The following is a 22,097-nucleotide window of genomic DNA, read 5'->3' on the forward strand; positions in this document are numbered from 1 at the left end:
TTGCCCAAGGACACAACGGCAGTAACTAGGATGGCACAAGCGGGAATCGAACCTGCAACCCTCAAGTTGCTGACACGGCCACTCTACCAACCGAGCTATGCCGCCCCTATTCTATTATGTTCTCTGAAAACTCCTGATATAGAACTAATTACTGGCATGTGACATTTCGAACTAAAATATACCCATTCAACAATCAAAGCTTCATTAAGCCAGTGTATGAATAATTTTAGGCGAAACAATACAGGCCTGATCTACTAAAGGTCTTTGTGTATTAAAACGCGTGCAAACTTGACAGCGCATGCAAAACTAATTTATCAAGTTGTGGACAGAAGATTAGGTCTTTTAAATGAGCAAAATCTATTTGTTTCTTCATTGAATATACATATACGTACATATACATATATGTACATATGCATATACATATACAGTATGCTGATCTTTACAACGCCCCCAACACCAGAAGGAGAAGATGCTAATCTAATCATTTAGCAATCACGAAAAAAATTGTTCTTAGACCACTCAGTTTCGTTTATATGTCCATGCGTTTGTTACGTCTCGTCTCGATTACTGTAACGTATTATTTTCGGGTCTCCCCATGTCTAGCATTAAAAGATTACAGTTGGTACAAAATGCGGCTGCTAGACTTTTGACAAGAACAAGAAAGTTTGATCACATTACGCCTGTACTGGCTCACCTGCACTGGCTTCCTGTGCACTTAAGATGTGACTTTAAGGTTTTACTAATTACGTATAAAATACTACACGGTCTAGCTCCAGCCTATCTTGCCGATTGTATTGTACCATATGTCCCGGCAAGAAATCTGCGTTCAAAAGACTCCGGCTTATTAGTGATTCCTAGAGCCCAAAAAAAGTCTGCGGGCTATAGAGCGTTTTCCGTTCGGGCTCCAGTACTCTGGAATGCCCTCCCGGTAACAGTTCGAGATGCTACCTGAGTAGAAGCATTTAAGTCTCACCTTAAAACTCATCTGTATACTCTAGCCTTTAAATAGACCTCCTTTTTAGACCAGTTGATCTGCCGCTTCTTTTCTTTCTCCTATGTCCCCCCCCTCCCTTGTGGAGGGGGTCCGGTCCGATGACCATGGATGAAGTACTGGCTGTCCAGAGTCGAGACCCAGGATGGACCGCTCGTCGGGACCCAGGACTGACCGCTCGCCTGTATCGATTGGGGACATCTCTACGCCTCTGATCCGCCTCCGCTTGAGATGGTCTCCAGTGGACGGGACTCTCGCTGCTGTCTTGGATCCGCTTTGAACTGAACTCTCGTGGCTGTGTTGGAGCCACTATGGATTGAACTTTCGCAGCATCATGTTGGACCCGCTCGACATCCATTGCTTTCGGTCCCCTAGAGGGGGGGGGGGGGGGGGGGGGGGGGGGTAGCCCACATCTGAGGTCCTCTCCAAGGTTTCTCATAGTCAGCATTGTCACTGGCGTCCCACTGGATGTGAATTCTCCCTGCCCACTGGGTGTGAGTTTTCCTTGCCCTTTTGTGGGTTTTTCCGAGGATGTTGTAGTCGTAATGATTTGTGCAGTCCTTTGAGACATTTGTGATTTGGGGCTATATAAATAAACATTGATTGATTGATTGATTGATATATTTAGCACGCTTATAATATTTGCAATCCTGGCCCAGTTACACACAAATGGCTTTAAGAAAGGATGCGATCGCGCTGAAAAGACAGACGCTTGAGAAAAAACGCTCTGTTCGTGCGTAAACATATTTGAACTGTGAAAAATATAAATATTTTATAAATTTATAATTTGTGTAGCACTCATGCTGCACAGCGAGACGGTCCTGGATTTGATTCCCGGGCTCAGGGTCTTTATGTCTAGTATGCATGGTACCCCCATGACGACACCTTTATTTAATGCTGTTCAACCTCCATCACACAGGCTTTTGAGTTTTTACAAGCTGCTTTTGATGTCATCCAAGCTCGCTTATTTGATCTTAAATTGGTTTTAAATACAGATAAAAGCAAGGTAATGGTTTTCTCTCATTCAAGGGTGCTACTGGAAAATATTCAAAATATTGTAACATCAAATGGAAACCCTAGAGCAGGTCTTAAATTACAAGTACTCTGGTTTTACTCTTGATCAGGAGCTTACATTTAAAGCCCATATTAACAACTTGGTCTCTAAGCTTAGGGTAAAGCTTGGTTTCCTTTTTAGAAATAAAAACTGCTTCTCTCTTAAAGTCAGAAAGAAATTGGTGACAGCAACTATCTTGCCCGTAATTGATTATGGAGACGTACTTTATTTTAGTGCTTCATCTAAATGCCTCCAGTCCTTGGACACTGTTTTCCACTCAGCACTAAGATTTGTTACTGGCTGTCGTAGTCTCACCCACCATTGTCAACTGTATATGAAGTCAGACTTATCTTCATTGAGTGCAGGCAGATACACACATTGGCTGACCATCATTTATAAAGCTCTTTTAGGTTTTGTGGAGAGGCGGATCCGACGGGCCGACAGCGGGGTAGGACAAAACGTGGTCCTACTCAAGAGTGTGCGGCGGAGCAGAGAGGCGGGGCGCGCCTGGAGCGACGCTGCAGCAATCGGAGCCAGGTGCGTAAAAGACACACCTGCTCTCAATCTGTGCATCTTCTCCTGCTGTATAAAAGGGGAGGAGGAGGAGCAATCGGGGCAGAAGAAGTAGGAGAAGCAGCAGACGAAGAAGACGGGCGAGACCAGACGAGCTATGAACCCCCGAGGAAGACGCAGTCACCGGCGACCAAAAGGCGAGCCGAGACAAGCAGCAAAGGAGGAAGCGCTGGAAATCGGTGTGACCGACTGGGACCCAGCACTGTTTATTGAAATAATAAACGAGAGTCAAACCTCCCACGGGTTGGGGAAGAGACCCTGCCCCAAGTGGAGGAGTTCAAGTACCTAGGAGTCTTGTTCACGAGTGAGGGAAGAGTGGATCGTGAGATCGACAGGCGGATCGGTGCGGCGTCTTCAGTAATGCGGATGTTGTACCGATCCGTTGTGGTGAAGAAGGAGCTGAGCCGGAAGGCAAAGCTCTCAATTTACCGGTCGATCTACGTTCCCATCCTCACCTATGGTCATGAGCTTTGGGATCATGACCGAAAGGATAAGATCACGGGTACAAGCGGCCGAAATGAGTTTCCTCCGCCGTGCAGCGGGGCTCTCCCTTAGAGATAGGGTGAGAAGCTCTGCCATCCGGGAGGAACTCAAAGTAAAGCCGCTGCTCCTTCACATCGAGAGGAGCCAGATGAGGTGGTTCGGGCATCTGGTCAGGATGCCACACGAACGCCTCCCTAGGGAGGTGTTTAGGGCACGTCCAACCGGTAGGAGGCCACGGGGAAGACCCAGGACACGTTGGGAAGACTATGTCTCCCGGCTGGCCTGGGAACGCCTCGGGATCCCCCGGGAAGAGCTAGACGAAGTGGCTGGGGAGAGGGAAGTCTGGGTTTCCCTGCTTAGGCTGTTGCCCCCGCGACCCGACCTCGGATAAGCGGAAGATGATGGATGGATGGATGGATGGAGTCAAACCTGCTCCGCGATGTCTTTCATGGATGGTCTATGCAACCCGCACGATGGCGGCTGGAAGCCGTTCACAGGTTTAATACCTCAATACTTGGGTACTTTGTTACAAAGAAAAAACAGCTCTTATGCGTTACGTTGTAACAATTTCTATGTTTTAACTGTTCCCCATGTACGGACTGAATTTGGCAAAATAACTTTTGGCATTGCTGCCACTATGGCATGGAATGCATTGCAGACGAAACTGAAACTCACTGAACTACTACCATTTGGAGCCTTCCGTTCTGTCTTGAGGGACAGAGAGCAAGAGACTTTTGCGCAGTGCCTGCACTGCAAAAACTGAAATCTAAGTAAGATTAAATATCTCAAATAAGGGTGAAATTTGCATATTTTCTTTCTGATAAGATAATATTTCTAACTAAGCAGATTTTATGTTAGTGTTTTACTTGTTTTAAGTGTTTTGGTCTCATTCGGTACTATACCGCCTCTGAAAAGTACCGGTTCCCCAACCCCCCCCACCCCGTCGTCGTCGTCATGTCGTGTCATTGCTGGTTTACAAGCAGACGAGCATGTTCGGCAGCGCACAATCACGGAGTATTTACAAGAAGACACAGTGTGTAGACAGAAAAGGGAGAACGGACACATTTTGTCTTAAAAACTAACGATAAAGTTGAAGTTGTATCATTGAAACGCCCTCAAGAAGAGCTGCTTCAAGACATGACAAGCTAGCTAGCGGCTAAAGTCCATCCCCAGTCGGCAGTGTTTTAGCTACTTCTAAATCTCTATTCCCGCCTCCATGGCGACAAATAAAGTAAGTTTCTTACAAGTATCATCCCTGCAGGACGAGTTTTAAAAAAAAAATGTATATTATGTTCATAAACTAAGGAAATATATCCCTGGACACAAGAGGACTTTGAATATGACCAATGTATGATCCTGTAACAAATTGGTATCCGGTTGATACCCAAATTTGTGGTATCATCCAAAACTAATGTAAAGCATCCAAACAACAGAAGAATAGGTAAATATTACATTTTAACAGAAGTTTAGAATAGAACAAATGAAAAGAGAAAATAAGCAGATATTAACAGTAAATGAACAAGTAGATTAATAATTAATTTTCTACCACTTGTCTTTAATAATGTTGACAGAATAATAGAATGGAAACTGACAAAATATGTCACTGCATATGTCAGCAGACTAAATTAGGAGCCTTTGTTATTTATTTACTACTAAAAGACAAGTTGTCTTGTATGTTCACTATTTTATTTAAGGATGAACTTGCAATAGGAAATATGTTTAATATATCCTAAAAAATTTTTGTTAAAATAATGGGAATAATGCAAAAATATTGGTATCAGGACTATACTAGTCCAGGGTGTACCCCGCCTTCCCGAGTGGAGGGAGCATATGCTCCAGCACACACCTCTGACCCCCAAGCGACCATAAGAGGGGACATACAGTTGGAAATGGATGGATGGAAGAATGGAATTTGTAAAGCTGCTGGATGACTGAAGGATTAAAACATGTTGAATGGATTGGTTTTGGTGTCTTTTTTTTTCCACATAAAAATGTTATTACAGTGGGGCAAAAAAGTATTTAGTCAGTCACCAATTGTGCAAGTTCTCCCACTTAAAATGATGACAGAGGTCTGTAATTTTCATCATAGGTACACTTCAACTGTGAAAGACAGAATGTGAAAAAAATCCAGGAATTCACATTGTAGGAATTTTAGAATAACTTATTTGTAAATTATGGTGGAAAATAAGTATTTGGTCAACCATTCAAAGCTCTCACTGATGGAAGGAGTTTTTGGCTCAAAATCTCACGATACATGGCCCCATTCATTCTTTCCTTAACACGGATCAATCGTCCTGTCCCCTTAGCAGAAAAACAGCCCCAAAGCATGATGTTTCCACTCCCATGCTTCACAGTAGGTATGGTGTTCTTGGGATGCAACTCAGTATTCTTCTTCCTCCAAACACGACGAGTTGAGTTTATACCAAAATGGATTCATGCATGATACAGCAGAGGATTGGGAGAATGTCATGTGATCAGATAAAACCAAAATAGAATTTTTTGGTATAAACTCAACTCGTCGTGTTTGGAGGAAGAAGAATACTGAGTTGCATCCCAAGAACACCATACCTAATGTGAAGCATGGGGGTGGAAACCTCACGCTTTGGGGCTGTATTTCTGCTAAGGGGACAGGACGATTGATCCGTGTTAAGGAAAGAATGAATGGGGCCATGTATTGTGAGATTTTGAGCCAAAACCTCCTTCCATCAGTGAGAGCTTTGAATGGTTGACCAAATGGTTATTTTCCACCATAATTTACAAATAAATTATTTTAAAATTCCTACAATGTGAATTCCTGGATTTTTTTTTTCACATTCTGTCTCTCACAGTTGAAGTGTACCTATGATGAAAGTGACAGACCTCTGTCATCATTTTAAGTGGGAGGACTCGCACAATCGGTGGCCGACTAAATACTTTTTTGCCCCACTGTATATCTCCTATATGAAAAAAAATGTCTTTCAATATGCATTTTCTTCCCATAGATAATTTCAGACGCACCATTACATCATTACACAGCAGCGCCTACATCAGCGCACCTTCAGCGTCCTAAAAGTAGGTTCTGTTGTCTAGGTCACGCTTCATCATAGCTTCGAAAAGGTGGTACATATTATACAGTATGTGTGTGCTGCATGTCAACAACATGACAAAGCGCCACAGGTTGGACCACATGATGCCATATATATTGAGGTAAATGAGTGTTTACATAGTGAAAGCCAGTGCATACACAAAAAAAAAAAAAAAAAAAATTAAATAGGTGAGGTCTGCACCACTTTTGCAGTTGGTATCAATTGCACACGCAGTCTTAGTAGACCACCTGCAACACACCCACAATTTTATGCTTTGCACTTGTTATTTGGATCTTAGTGGATCAGGCCCAAAATATTTTGCAGTTGTTGTATTCATATCAAATTATGCACTTCCTGTGCACTAAAGAGATGGATGCATGTTACAAAAAACAACCATCTGACCTTCCATCGGCTCTTTTCCTATCATACTATGAATTACCTGGACTCCGTAATGGCTAACTATTGCCCCCAACAGAGTGTTTCTGAAGTGCTTAATAACCAATTGTGCATGCAACTCACTCGGCGGTTAATGTTGCATGAAGGAATGTCACATTTCTACTGACACTCTCATCAAATGGTGCACTCTGTTCAATATGACAAGCAGCAGAAACAGACAGCCCATTTGTTCACTTGTGTTGTCACAAAACTGCACTAAAAAGACCAACGATATTGTTTTGTTAGATGTGATGCAAGTCAACACGGACTCATATTCCACTGTTAGTGACAAGAGGTCTCAGTGCTCATGTCAACACATTTTAATAGTTATTTTAATATCATCCTCTGGGCTTTGTCGTGATCAAAAGTTTGCATACACTTCTAAAGAACATAATGTCATGGCTGTCTTGACTTTCCAGTATTTTCTACAACTCTTATTTTTTTGTGAGAGTGATTGGAGCACATACTTGTTGGTCACAAAAAACATGTATGAAGTTTGGTTCTTTTATGAATTCATTATGGGTCTACTGAAAATGTGACCAAATCTGCAGGGTCAAAAGTATACATACAGCATTGTTAAAATTCCAACAGGACACATAACTTTCCTCCAGAAGGTCATGTGATGTCAGATGAAAAAAAATGAGCTGTTTGGCCAAAATACCAAGCAATATGTTTGGAGGAGAAAAGGTGAGGTCTTTAATCCCAGGAACATCATGCCCACCGTCAAACATGGTGGTGGTAGTATTATGCTCTGGGCCTGTTTTGCTGCCAATGGAACTGGTACTTTAAATGGGACAATGAAAAAGGACAACCTAAAATCATCAGCCCGGAGGTTAAGTCTTGGGCGCAGTTGGGTATTCCACAAGGACAATGACCCCAAACACACATCAAGTGTTAACGAAATGGCAAAATCAGGCTAGAATTAAGGTTTTAGGATGGCCTTACCAAAGTCCTGACTTAAACGTGTGGACAATGCTGAAATGAAAACAGTCCATGTCAGAAAACCAACAAATTTAAATGAACTGCACCAATTTTGTCAAGAGGAGTGGTCAAAAATTCAACCAGAAGCTTGTTGTCAGGCTACCAAAAGCGCCTTATTGCAGTGAAACTTGCCAAGGGACATGTAACCAAATATCAACATAATAAATTCATAAAAGAACCAAACCTTTTGAATGTTTTTTTGTGACCAACAAGTATGTGCTCCAATTACTCTATCACAAACAAATAACAGTTGTAGAAAGTATTGGAAATTCAAGACTGCTATGACATTATGTTCTTTACTTTTGATCAAGACTATACTGTATATCTGCTGGAAGGAAGAATAACATTGCCTACTGTATATTGCACAGTTTCAACGTTGCCATTGAGACTGCTGTTTGTTGTTGTTTATTACCTCCACTAAAGAGATGTTGGCCTTGTTTACCCCCTTGCTTGTTAGTATTGAATATATTGAATGCACAAACCGTACATTTGGATACACTTACACAATATATATTGTGGTTTATTCACTTCACAGTTCATTAAGGTCCATTTGGAATATAAAACCATTGGATGTGCAGAAAGAAATGTTCCTAAATGTAGCATATTAATATGCTTGTTATTACCATAACCACTGTCACAGTTATTTGATGACGAACGCCAAGATGCAGAGATGGAGGCAGGCATGGAATGAGAAAACATGATTTAATTAAATACTAAGACAAAAACAAAACCAAAAGGGTACAAACACAAAGCACGCACGAGGCGGATAATCGAAGAAAAGGAGCTAGCCTGGGAGCTAGAAAATAACGAACAAGAGCTTAGCGTGGAAGCTAGCGGGTAGCGAACAGGCAAACAGAAGTCGTACTTGTATAATGAAAAATAAAACGGAAGCAGGGAAAAAAAAAACAGTAAGCTACAAACATCAACTGAATATAGCTTACCGCTACGCTGCAAAGACAAGGTACGAAACGACAGGAGCGATAAGACATCACAAGAGCGACTAGACGTGAGATTGACAAGACAATACAATGATCCAGCAACTGACACAAAACAAAGCAGGTACAAATAGGAGCGGGCTGATTGGTGACAGGTGTGGCCAGGTGCCAATCAGCCGCAGCTGAGGAGGAACACAGCACTCAGGGAACAAGACAGGAAGCTGACAAAATAAGAGCACTAGACAGGAACTAAGGACAGGAAATACTAAACACAGAGGAAACAGACAAATGCAGAGGAAAAAACAAAAACATAGACAAACTGTCAGGGGAAAGCCTGACAACCACCACACTTTTTTACGTTGCAATTGGTATATTTACATGGATAATTGAAAACATTTAAAAAAGAAACCAAATATAAAATAGAAGCCCTGCCATGGTAATTGTTGTATCAAACTGTATCCTATTCCATTTTGACTATACTTGAATCAGAGGGTATAATGCATATATTAAACTAGAAAATAGTCATTACTTATATAATTCATACTTCAAATGCTGTTTTGCACTGCTGTTTTTGCACAGGAAGGCTAAAAACTGGATCATCTCCTATTCGATTTTGACTGTACTTGAAATGTACACTAGACTATCCATCCATCCATCATCTTCCGCTTATCCGAGGTCGGGTCGCGGGGGCAACAGCCTAAGCAGGGAAACCCAGACTTCCCTCTCCCCAGCCACTTCGTCTAGCTCTTCCCGGGGGATCCCGAGGCGTTCCCAGGCCAGCCGGGAGACATAGTCTTCCCAACGTGTCCTGGGTCTTCCCCGTGGCCTCCTACCGGTTGGAGGTGCCCTAAACACCTCCCTAGGGAGGTGTTTAGGGTGGCATACTGACCAGATGCCCGAACCACCTCATCTGGCTCCTCTCGATGTGAAGGGGCAGCGGCTTTACTTTGAGTTCCTCCCGGATGGCAGAGCTTCTCACTCTATCTCTAAGGGAGAGCCCCGCCACCTGGCGGAGGAAACTCATTTCGGACGCTTGTACCCGTGATCTTATCCTTTTGGTCATGACCCAAAGCTCATGACCATAGGTGAGGATGGGAACGTAGATCGACCGGTAAATTGAGAGCTTTGCCTTCCGGCTCAGCTCCTTCTTCACCACAACGGATTGGTACAACGTCCGCATTACTGAAGACGCCGCACCGATCCGCCTGTCGATCTCACGATCCACTCTTCCCCCACTCGTGAACAAGACTCCTAGGTACTTGAACTCCTCCACTTGGGGCAGGGTCTCTTCCCCAACTCGGAGATGGCATTCCACCCTTTTCCGGGCGAGAACCATGGACTCGGACTTGGAGGTGCTGATTCTCATTCCGGTCGCTTCACACTCGGCTGCGAACCGATCCAGCGAGAGCTGAAGATCCCGGTCAGATGAAGCCATCAGGACCACATCATCTGCAAAAAGCAGAGACCTAATCCTGCGGTTACCAAACACTAGACTAGATCTATGTTATTCACATGTAAATAATGCTACTTGCACTGCTGTCTTTTTGCACCAGAATAATAGTGATAGGACAATTCTATTTGTTCCCATAGCCTTATTTATATTACTTACATGTATAATGTTTTTTGCACTGCTGTAGTTGCACCTGCTGTTTTTTGCAGTTTTTGCACCGGAAGGAAAGTGCGGGGACAATTCGAGTGTACGCTATTCCATTACTTTAAATGTTTTACTCTCCTTGATATGTGAATACCTAAGTGTTTATTGTGAGCAAACTGTGGTGCTGAATTTTCCCCAGGGATCAAAAGATTACTTTCTATTATATTTTATTCTAAATCAAAGCATATGATGAATATGGTGGGTTTTGCAATATGTTCTGACTTTGTAGGGAGATGCAAGAAAACTTGGCAGACCTTTTTTTTTTTTTAAATATCTAATTGTGAAAAAAGATAAGCATAATACAAACACCTGTCTATAAATCTGCCAATGTAATCAATAATGTAATGGAAAGTAATGGAAGGTTAAATGACACTTTGGTGTTCTGTTTTTGCCCAAATCTAATTTGTGGGGAAAACGCAGGCAATTAGTAAAAGCAGACAATCCAAAATGATGGACTTGTTCTCCTACTAATATCATAAACACACCATGTGAAAGGGGTACCGTGCATGGTTCAAGCTGGTAAATGTTATAATGACTTTGCTTAAAAAGGTTTGTTTTCCAGAAGCACCAGAACAGGATGCACAATTACAATAGACCAGCAAGAATAACATGCAATAAGGCCAAATAAACCACAAAACTGTTAACATTTTAAGAGGGTATGTCTTTATTTTTTTAATATTAAGTCTTTCAAAAATCGCGGCTGTTTACAGCAGAGTATGACATTGGACTCAAAATGGCAAGTAGCGCTTGAAGCGGCAATCTGACTTGTGCAATCAAGTGGTGATTAAATATTGTATTGCCTGAAGGCATCGTCAAATCAGCTGCTTACTGAAGAATGCAAAACAGCCTTCTGCTATGGGCTGATTACAGAGACTTTCAAGAACGCCAGTTTAAAAATATCCTACATATGTACACTTTTACAACAACATGCAATTGATTAAAACGGTGAAAAGGGTGAAGATAAAAAACAAACACGGACGTAACATAAATTAGTAATAAATTAGTTGCCAATGTTTAAAAAAAACAAAAACAGTGTTTTGAATGATCCGCACTGCTCTTTTCTGTAATATGACCAGAGGATTATTTGTGTGGTAAGTATTCCTCCACACCTCAACACAATATGTAAGGTATGGAAGTACCAAGGTGCAGTAGAGTATGAAGGGATGGGAGTACCTTGGGCTTATTAGGGATTACCGGAGCCCAAAAAAAGTCTGTGAGCTATAGAGCGTTTTCTATTCGTGCTCCAGTACTCTGGAATGCACTCCTGGTAACAGTTAGAGATGCTACTTCAGTAGAAGCATTTAAGTCCCATATTAAAACTCATTTGCATACGCTTGTCCAGTGGTTCTCAACCTTTTTTCAGTGATGTACCCCCTACTCAGAGCAAAGCATTTTTAGTTGGAAAAAAGAGATAAAGAAGTAAAATACAGCACTATGTCATCAGTTTCTGATTTATCAAATTGTTTAACAGTGCAAAATATTGCTCATTTGTAGTTGTCTTTCTCGAACTATTTGGAAAAAATATGTATCAAAATAACTCAAAACGGGTGAAAAATAAACAAGTGATTCAATTATAAATAAAGATTTCTACACATAAAAGTAATCATCAACTTAAAGTGCCCTCTTTGGGGATTGTAATAGAGGTACATCTGGATTCATGAACTTAATTCTAAACATTTCTTCACAAAATGAGAAATATTTAACATCAATATTTCTGAAACATGTCCACAAAAAAATCTAGCTGTCAACACTGAATATTGCATAATTGCATTTCTTTTCACAGTTTGTGAACTTACTTTCATATTTTGTTGAAGTATTATACAATAAATATATTTATAAATGATTTTTGAATTGTTGCTATTTTTAGAATATGTTTTAGAAATCTCACGTACCCCTTGGCATACTTTCAAGTACCCCCAGGAGTACGCGTACCCCCATTTGAGAACTACTGCTCTAGCCTTTAAATAGACAACATTTTTAGACCAGTTGATCTGCCGTCTTTTTTCTTTTCTGCTCTGCCCCCCTCCCCCTTGTGGACGTGGGGGGGAGCACAGGTCCGTTGGCCATGGATGAAGTGCTGGCTGTCCAGATTCGGGACCCAGGGTGGAACGTGCATCAGTTGGGGACATCTCTTCACTGCTGACCCGTCTCTGCTCGGGATGGTCTCCTGCTGGCCTCACTATGGACTGGACTCTCACTATTATGTAAGATCCACTATGGACTGGACTTTCACAATATTATGCTAGACCCACTCAACGTCCAATGCATCTGGTCTCCCCTAAAAGGGTGGGTCACCCACATCTGCGGTCCTCTCCAAGGTTTCTCATAGTCATTCACATTGACATCCCAGTGGGTTGTGAGTTTTTCCTTGCCCTTGTGTGGGATCTGAACCGAGGATGTCATTGTCGCTTGTGCAGCCCTTTGAGACACTTGTGATTTAGGGCTATATAAATAAACATTGATTGATTGATTGAGTACCAAGGTGCAGTATAGAGTATGGACTGCATTGTGCTCTGTTTCTAATTGAGAGGCTTTTGGAGATTGTTGTTTTAATGTGTTGGAAATGGGGTTTCCATGATAGTTTTCATTGGATAAATGTGAAATAAAGGAGGCATTACACGAGTGGAACAAAGGTAAATGACGTCAGATACTGTTTACTTCATTACATGTTATAAAAGTAGTCAGTGACACTCCATTTGGTGTGGATATTAGCCTCAACCCAAGTTACCAGAATGCTAATGCTAACAAGCTATTGCTAAAGCCGATGCGTTTGTGTTGTCGGCATGAGATAAAACCTGGCATACATTTTTTAAATATATTTATTTACAGCTTAAATGGACCAAAAATGAATTTCAGATCTTAATGAATTCATCATTAACAGAGGATGATATTCTGACCCTTGGACATTGCGGACACAAGCCTGAATTAAAAAAAAAAAAAAATGTCGATACACTTTATTTTTTAAAATCATATAATTTTTTGTATTTCATTAACTTACTACTAACCTAATACTGTCTGTTTATTTACATTGGTATCAGTATAGAAATAAACTAAACCAATCCTCCTTACGTCATCAGCCTGATTTGTATAAACTACCCAGAACTTTGAAATGCAGTGGAAACACAAACTACACACTTCTAAGAGAACCTATACTTCCAGGAAGTAGAGGTTCCAGGAACCTAAAGATCCTGATCTTGACTATTGACTGATTTTTTCACAAGTCCTTTTTTCTTTAGTTTGGGATTTTTCCGTCAAAATTTGTCCTGAAACCACGTCTATTCCCTCCTCACATTTGTCCTCATCTATCTTCCCTAAGTTTTCCGTTTGTTGCCATGGTGATTGCTTTGTTTTTTTCTTCTTCAGTTTTGTTAGATCCCAGTTGTTTGGATGGGATTTTGGAAATTGAAGACTAGAGTCTAGCTTAGTGGTGGGACAGAAACTTGATGTGTTTAGCATGTGTGTTGATATCATTGCAGCAAACCATACACATAAAGATCCAAATGATTTTAATGCTTGAGTTTTATCTTTATGTGTGGGTTCTATAACAGATTAAGATTCTCTTCAGATTTACAAAATCTGTATGTTTGCATATACAAATATTATCAAACCCGAAAGCAGTTGGCACGTTGTGTAAATCTTGAATAAAAACAGAATACAAATAATTTGCAAATCCTCTTCACCTTATATTCAATTGAATAGACTGCAAAGAAAAGATAATTAATGTTCAAACTAGTAAACTTTGTCATTTTTTCAAATATTAGCTTATTTGGAATTTGATGCCTGCAACATGTTTCAAAAAAGCTGGCACAAGTGGCAAAAAACACAAAAAAAGTTGAGGAATGCTCATCAAACACTTATCTGGAACATCCCACAGGTGAACAGGCTAATTGGGAACAGGTGGGTCCCATGATTGGGTATAAAAGCAGCTTCTATTAAATGCTCAGTCATTCACAAACAAGGATGGGGCGAGGGTCACCACTTTGTGAGTAAATGCGCGAGCAAATTGTCCAACAGTTTAAGAACAACATTTGTCAACGAGCTATTGCAAGGAATTTAGGGATTTCACCTTCTACGGCCCCGTAATATCATCAAGAGTTTCAGAGAATCTGGAGAAATCACTGCACGTAAGCGGCGATCCCCAGGCGGTACTACTTCAAAAACCTCTGAAACCATTAAAAGTTATCAACAACACCCAGAAACGCCGCCAGCTTCGCTGGACCCGAGCTCATCTAAGATGGACTGATGCAAAGTGGAAAAGTGTTCTGTGGTCTTAAGAGTCCACATTTCAATTTGTTTTTGGAAACTGTGAACGTTGTTGTGGAAGTTCAAAAGCCAGCCTCTGTGATGGTATTGGGGTTGATAGTGCCCAAGGCATCGGTAACTTACACATCTTTGAAGGCACCATTAATGCTGAAAGATACATGCAGGTTTTGGAACAAATATGTTGCCATCCAAGCAACGTCTTTTTCATTGACGCCCCTGCTTATTTCAGCAAGACAATGCCAAGCCACTTTCTGCACATGTTACAAAAGCCTAGGTTCGCAGTAAGAGAGTGTGGGTACTAGACTGGCCTGACTCTAATCCAAACCTGTCTCCCATTCAAAATGTGTGGCGTAATATCAAACCTAAAATATCACAACGGAAACCCTGGATTGTTGAACAACTTAAGCTGTACATCAAGCAAGAATGGGAAAGTATTCCCCCTGAAAAGCTTCAAAAATCGGTCTCTTCAGTTCCCAAGCGTTTACTGAGTGTTGTTAAAAGGAAAGGCCATGTAACACAGTGGTAAAAATGCCCCTTTGCCAACTTTTTTCAATGTGTTGCTGCCATTAAATTCTAAGTTAATGATTATTTGCAAAAAATATATTTTTTTAAATAACATTAAATGTCTTGTCTTTGCAGTGTATTTAATTGAAGATAAGTTGAAACGGATTTGCTAATTATTGTATTCCGTTTCTATTTACGATTTACTCAACGTGCCAACTTCACTGGTTTCGGGTTTTGTATATTGGAATAAATCCACAGATGTGTTTGCCTTTTATTTAGTACCAGTGATGAGAAAGAGTGTGATGATAACCATATAAACAGATATAGAATTCACTGGAATATAGGAAATTATTTTACAGTTTATTGCGATGTAAGTCATATAATTTACTATATTTACAAATTGATTTTAGATTTAAATATATATATATATATATATTATATATATATATATATATATATATATATATATATATATATATATATATATATATATATATATATATATATATATTATACAACACACTATACACCTGTGCTACACTGCACAATAGTTATTGAGTTCAGTAATACTAATAAAAAATTCCAAAGTTTTGTTCCGGTTACGTCTCCATTTCATGTCTGTGAGGTAGTACCTTCAAAGGGTGAGTCATTCTTAGGTCATTTTAAGTTAAGTCAAAGTTAAAGTGACAATTTACGTCGACCCCGACTTAAACAAGTTGAAAAACTTATTCGGGTTACCATTTAATGGTCAAATGTACGGAATATGTACTGTACTGTGCAATCTATTAATAAAAGTTTCAATCAATCAATGATTGTCACACACACCCTTGGTTTTATTACAGCAAATACATTTGACCCTCATATTGAGCTTCAAATATCAGGGCTGCACTACATTGCAGAATTGTTTTATTTACCGTATTGTTCGCATTATAAATCGCTCCGGAGTATACGTCGCACCGGCCGAAAATGCATAATAAAGAAGGAAAAAAACATATGGCACTGAAGTATAAGTCGCATTTTTGGGGGAAATGTATTTGATAAAATCGAACACCAAGAATAGACATTTGAAAGGCAATTCAAAGAAATAAAGAATAGTGAACAACAGGCTGAATAAGTGTACGTTATATGACGCCTAAATAACCAACAGAGAACGTGCCTGGTATGTTAACATAACATATTATGGTATGAGTCATTCAAATAACTATAACATATAGAACATGCTATACGTTTACCAAACAATCTGTCACTTCTAATCGATAAATCCGATGAAATCTTCTTCCTCGATGTCGCTTCTAAACAACTCTGCCAACTCCAAAGGTATGCGCCGATTCCTCTAATTTTGTTGTTCTTTGAACCTGTTCATTGCAATAATGACAATAAAACTCTATTCTATTATATTCTATTCTCTTGTCGTTTTCTGCTGCATATTTCACTACGTCCAGCTTGTAATCTGCAGTACATGATTTCCTTTACGGTCCAATTTTTTTTCAGCCCTTCTCGTTTTTTTTTTTAGTTACCGCCAACGATGAAATGATCCATTTTAATAGCTACGACAGTAGCATATAGCAGTTAGCATTCCATGACCCACAATGTACTTCCGCCATGACACTCCTCCGCCGAATTCTTATTGGTTGACGTGTGTGTGACGATTGCTGACATTTTCTTGGTCTTTTCCGCGAATGAGATAAATAATATTATATAATATTGTGCAATCTGCAGTACATGATTTCCTTTTCGATGCCATTTTTGTTCAGCCCTTCTCAGTTTTTATAAGTTACCGCCAACGATGAAATGATCCATATTAATAGCTATGGCAGTAGCATATAGCATATAACAGTTAGCATTCCATGACCCACAATACACTTCTGCCATGACCCTCCCCCGCCGAATTCTTATTGGTTGACGTGTGTGTGACGATTGCTGACATTTTCTTGGTCTCTTCCGCGAATGAGATAAATAATATTATTTCATATTTTACGGTAATGTGTTAATAATTTCACACATAAGTCGCTCCGGAGTATATGTCGCACCCCCGGCCAAACTATTAAAAAACTGCGACTTGTGGTCAGAAAAATATGTTTTTAAAAAAAACATTTTTTTTTAAAGCATATTCAACATATTTTACCCTAAATTAAGTGTTGCATTAAGTCTTATTTATGTCTTATATGTATTACAGTGCAGCATTGGTCTTATTTTCTATCGATGAAGATATTGTAGTCACCAAGTGGGAAACCTGTTTCCGTGTGAAGGGTAACAACGACAACAACAACAGATCAACTTTTTGATGCACTTCATCTTCAACTCCTGCCTCATGAATAACGCATGGCCACATCGGTGAGACTTTGACACAAGCAAGCAAATGACAACAGCGGGACGTAGTAGGACTTGATGGGACTCGACTCGGCACTTAATGCTAACAAGACCGCTATCAGTTATCAGCAGCTGTCTGGGCAGCGCAAAGTGGAGATGAACTCTGTTAATGCACGCCATCTTCGACATCAATTACACAGCTCCCCATGACATTGGTGAGCCTCGTGTGCCCTGTGGAATGACAATGCAGGACACACGATGCAAACAACACACAATGCTGACCACACAACCTACTTGATGGAGCTGTGACTGTCAAGTTGACCACGTTTGACCACAGGCCAGTAGTTTCAGCACATGGAAGCCCAGTTCTAACTTAGGCCCCTTCTACACAAAGGTAATCCAGGGTAAATCCCACCTCACCTTAACCACACACACACACAATGGTTGTTTAAGACCACCTCCACTCCTCCGTCCGCCGGCGCAACCCGACCAAGTACACATGAGCAGAAACTGGGCACGTCATAGTCACCTCCAGTGTTGCTTTGTGTGCAAGTTGTTGAATGAAATGTAATTTATCTGAACAATATCCAGTGTGCTGTGGGGCTCTATTGTAGTCAATCACACCTGAGCTATGATAAATTTATCAAATACTTAATGGACATGTGAAAGTAAACAATGTGATAAAGAACATTATACAACAATCAATCTAACGATCTACCGTATTTGTCGGACTATAAGTCGCAGTTTTTTTCATAGTTTGGCCGGCCGGGGGTGCGACTTATACTCGGGAGCGACTTGTGTGTAATTTTTAACCCATTACCGTAAAATATCAAATAATATTATTTAGCTCATTCGCGCGATGCTGCTCCTCCACATCGAGAGGAGACAGATGAGGTGGCTCGGGCATCTGGTCAGGATGCCACCCGAACGCCTCCCTAGGGAGGTGTTTAGGGCACGTCCAACCGGTAGGAGGCCAACGGGAAGACCCAGGACACGTTGGGAAGACTATGTCTCCCGGCTGGCCTGGGAACGCCTCGGGATCCCCCGGGAAGAGCTAGACGAAGTGGCAGGTGAGAGGGAAGTCTGGGCTTCCCTGCTTAGGCTGCTGCCCCCGCGACCCGACCTCGGATAAGCGGAAGATGATGGATGGATGGATGGATGGATAGCACATTCACGTAAGAGACTAAACGTTTAAGATTTCATGGGATTTAGCAATTAGGAGTGACAGATTGTTTGGTAAACGTATAACATGTTCTATATGTTATAGTTATTTGTATGACTCTTACCATAATATGTTACGTTAACATACCAAGCACCTTCTCAGTTGGTTATTTATGCGTCATATAACGTACACTTATTCAGCCTGTTCACTATTCTTTATTTATTTTAAATTGCCTTTCAAATGTCTATTCTTGGTGTTGGATTTTATCAAATAAAATTCCCCCAAAAATGCGACTTATACTCCAGTGCGACTTATATATGTTTTTTTCCTTCTTTATTGTGCATTTTCAACAGGTGCGACTTATACTCCTGAGCGACTTATACTCCGAAAAATACGGTAGATATTATGGTCAGGACCAATTTTCCCTCCAATTTTTCATGTGTGAGCAAACGCCAAAACTCCTTGAGCATTCAGTGGCGCATATGTGAGCGACGGCAGACGTGCACACTATTATGCGCTTATCTTTCTATTCTATTTTGCGCGCGGCCTAGATTTGCCGTGCGCAGAGGACTCGTGAGCAGTGTGCAATTGCACAGGCGCGTACCTTAGAGGGAACGTTGGTCAGGACACTCACTCTTTTGCCTTCACCTTCATTGTTCATTTGTTTTTGGTGACTTTATATAGTCTGGACCGAGACGTTGAGTCCGCGACATACGTACATGGCGGACAATAACTGATACAGTCTCCTTTGCCAGTCCAAACATATTCGCTGTTTTCTGTAGTCTTCCCTCAACAACCAAAGCACAAGCTGCCATTTTTTATCACATCCACGGGAGCCCGCTTACTCGTTGTCTCTCCTTCGACAAACGGACAAAGTAGAATCACAGCTGACCTGGACATTCAAAAGTTCTCTTGCCGTCTGAGAAGTGTTGTATCCGAAATAGCTGCAATCGCCCGTTTCCTTCACTTACTTTGTATTCATGTGTGATTCCCACAAGCGTCGGTACATGTAGAAGAAGGAGAAACATGGGCATGTCTAGATGACTCGCCTCCATATTTCCAGTGGTTAGCTCCGAGTTACGAAACCGCTTGTTATGAAGCTGGCTGTGGATTTGTCAGAATAATTATGAATATATTATCACACTAACTTTAGTATGCTTAAAGTCTGTTCCTTTAGTTATTAGCTATTGTGCTCATGTTAGACTTTTTTCTAATCTATAAATGGACAAAACTTCTTGTCTGAGCGGTGGTCTCAGCCACAGATGTTATCATTGTTTTGGCCCGCTGGTAGCCAAGGACTTCAGGGACCGCGGCAGGGATGGGATGACAGCACGCAGATGAGACAGAGACTTCAAGAATCTCAACGAAGATAAGATGACAACACGCAGACGAAGCGGCGACAAGAGGCAGCATCAGTGATGTTGACTATGGAACTCTGAATAAAAAGCGGAACGCGGGAACTGGACCTTAGAGCGTAGGGCGAGACTGTGACTAAGTGTGCAGTGCCCGCGTTCTCCTCATAAGCCCTATTTAACTCTGTGTCTGCTTGGTTCCTGTCTTCTTGTCTGATTATTATAAGTCATCAGTGTTTGAACCTGACAGGCGTGTTCTTTCTGATATCACTTCCTGTGTGGGGCGCAGTCTTTCTGGCGTCTCGGGAGAAAATTTGTCCCGGGAGGTTTTCGGGAGAGGCGCTGAATTTCGGGAGTCTCCCTGGAAAATCCGAGATGGTTGGTAAGTATGACCCTGGACAAGTCGCCACCTCATTGCAGGGCGAATCCAGATTGACGGACAGCATTCACACTCACATTCCTCTAATAAAATTGCGTTTCTCAAAGTCCATGCTAACAAGAACCCCGGGAGGAGAAAACTCGATGCAATTCTTCACATTCTGACTTGACATTGAGAAATTGTGAACATGCAGAAATACATTCAGCACATGTTGTTGGTGTAATTCTGAATATTTATGCATGCATTGTCAAGTAGTTTTCTGCTTTGTCTGCTTTTTTTATACTTTGTTATATTGTATTCATGACAGACTACTAAATGTTGCCCTTGGAAGCTCACCATTTTATCCACAGAATTACTTTTATTCAGTCCTGTTTTTGTTATTTCCTGATACATGGAAAAAAAAAAAACATTTGAGAGGTCACAGTGATCTAATTTGTTGAAAAGAAATGCACACATGGGGAAAACAAGCCCAAAATAACCCCCAAACATTTTGCTTCGGGATGGAGGCATAATTAACTTCACATGTTTGTACACATGATCAATAATACTGTAATCCACATCTAGATGTCTACTTACCAAGAGGACAATGACAAATGTAGTCGTTTGTCAGATCCATACATGAGCCGCCATTGAGACAAGGCAGCGACCAACAATCATTCACATTTTCACGGCAGTACCTTCCTGCAGGAGAAAAACTGTTAAATCAAATATATAATCTTACGTGGGCTTCACCTGACACATGTTGCTTGTGCTAATAAAAAATATGGCATACAATTACTAAGGAAAGTCAATACAATATCAGAAATGTTGCTATATGCTTCATTTTATTTGACACAGTTAGACTTGCACTGTGTAAATTCAGTTTATTGTTCGTACACATCGTCTTGTCTGTAATCCGACCAAATATATGAGTGTAATATGAAGAAAATGAGTACAGTTTAGCATGAGCTCTGTTGACATACATACATACATACATATATATATATATATATATATATATATATATATATGATGTCCTTTACACTTTTGGCATACAGTGCATCCAGAAAGTATTCACAGTGCTTCAGTTTTTCCAAATTTTGTTATGTTACAGCCTTTTTCCATAATGAAATACATTTATTTTTGTCCTCAAAATTCTACAGACAAAACCCCATATTAATGTGAAAAGGTTTTTAAAAAAATGCCAATTTATAAAAACTAAGAGCATTCTCTGGTCTGATGAGACCAAGATTACCGTATTTTCCGCGCTATAAGCCGCACCTAAAAACCAAACATTTTCTCAAAAGATGACAGTGCGGCTTATAACCCGGTGCGCCTTATATATGTATTAATATAAATATTTATTTTCATAGAGTTTAGGTTTCGCAACTACGGTAAACAGCCGCCATCTTTTTTCCCCGTAGAAGAGGAAGCACTTCTTCTTCTTCGGTACACAACCGCCAAGGTAAGCGCCCGCCCACCTGGAAAGAGGAAGCGCTTCTTCTTCTACGGTACGCAACCGCCAAGGTAAGCACCCGCCCCCGTAGAAGAAGAAACGCGCGGCTAATTCGATTCATTTCATTTGTGTGTTTCTGTAAAGACGACCACAAAATTGCTCCTACTAAAGACACGCGTGCAACGCTGAACTCAAACTCAAGGAAATAAGTAACGCAGAAGAACACGGAAATAGAGCAGCAGCGAGAGAATTGAACATAAATGAATCAATGGTGCTTAGGTGGAGGAAGCAACTTGATGACCTGCGCCAAGTAAAGAAGACAACACAGAGTTTGAGGGAACAAAGCAAGATGGCAACAGTTGGAGGACAAACTCGAGCAGAGAGCAGCAAGCAGAAGTGTCAGTAACATCACTATTCCAATGAAGGCAACAGCGCCAGCAAGCGAACTTCACTTGGATGATTTTAAAGGTGGTGCTTCTTGGTGTTTCCGGTTCATGAAAAGACGCAATCTCTCCATCCGC

The 22,097-nt window shown here is 40.9% G+C and overlaps 1 protein-coding gene across 2 annotated transcripts in view; it reads right to left on the bottom strand.

The window, feature by feature from the left end:
* eys (eyes shut homolog) overlaps positions 1 to 22,097 on the bottom strand; it is a 722,499-nt gene that overhangs the window by 545,602 nt on the left and 154,800 nt on the right. For both annotated transcript variants that reach the window (XM_061910381.1, XM_061910382.1), the window contains exon 12: positions 20,718 to 20,822. In XM_061910381.1, coding sequence (XP_061766365.1) covers positions 20,718 to 20,822 — 105 coding nt within the window. The remainder of the gene's footprint in view (positions 1 to 20,717; positions 20,823 to 22,097) is intronic.

This window comes from Nerophis ophidion, linkage group LG09, assembly GCF_033978795.1.
Source record: "Nerophis ophidion isolate RoL-2023_Sa linkage group LG09, RoL_Noph_v1.0, whole genome shotgun sequence".
Lineage (NCBI taxonomy): Eukaryota > Metazoa > Chordata > Actinopteri > Syngnathiformes > Syngnathidae > Nerophis > Nerophis ophidion.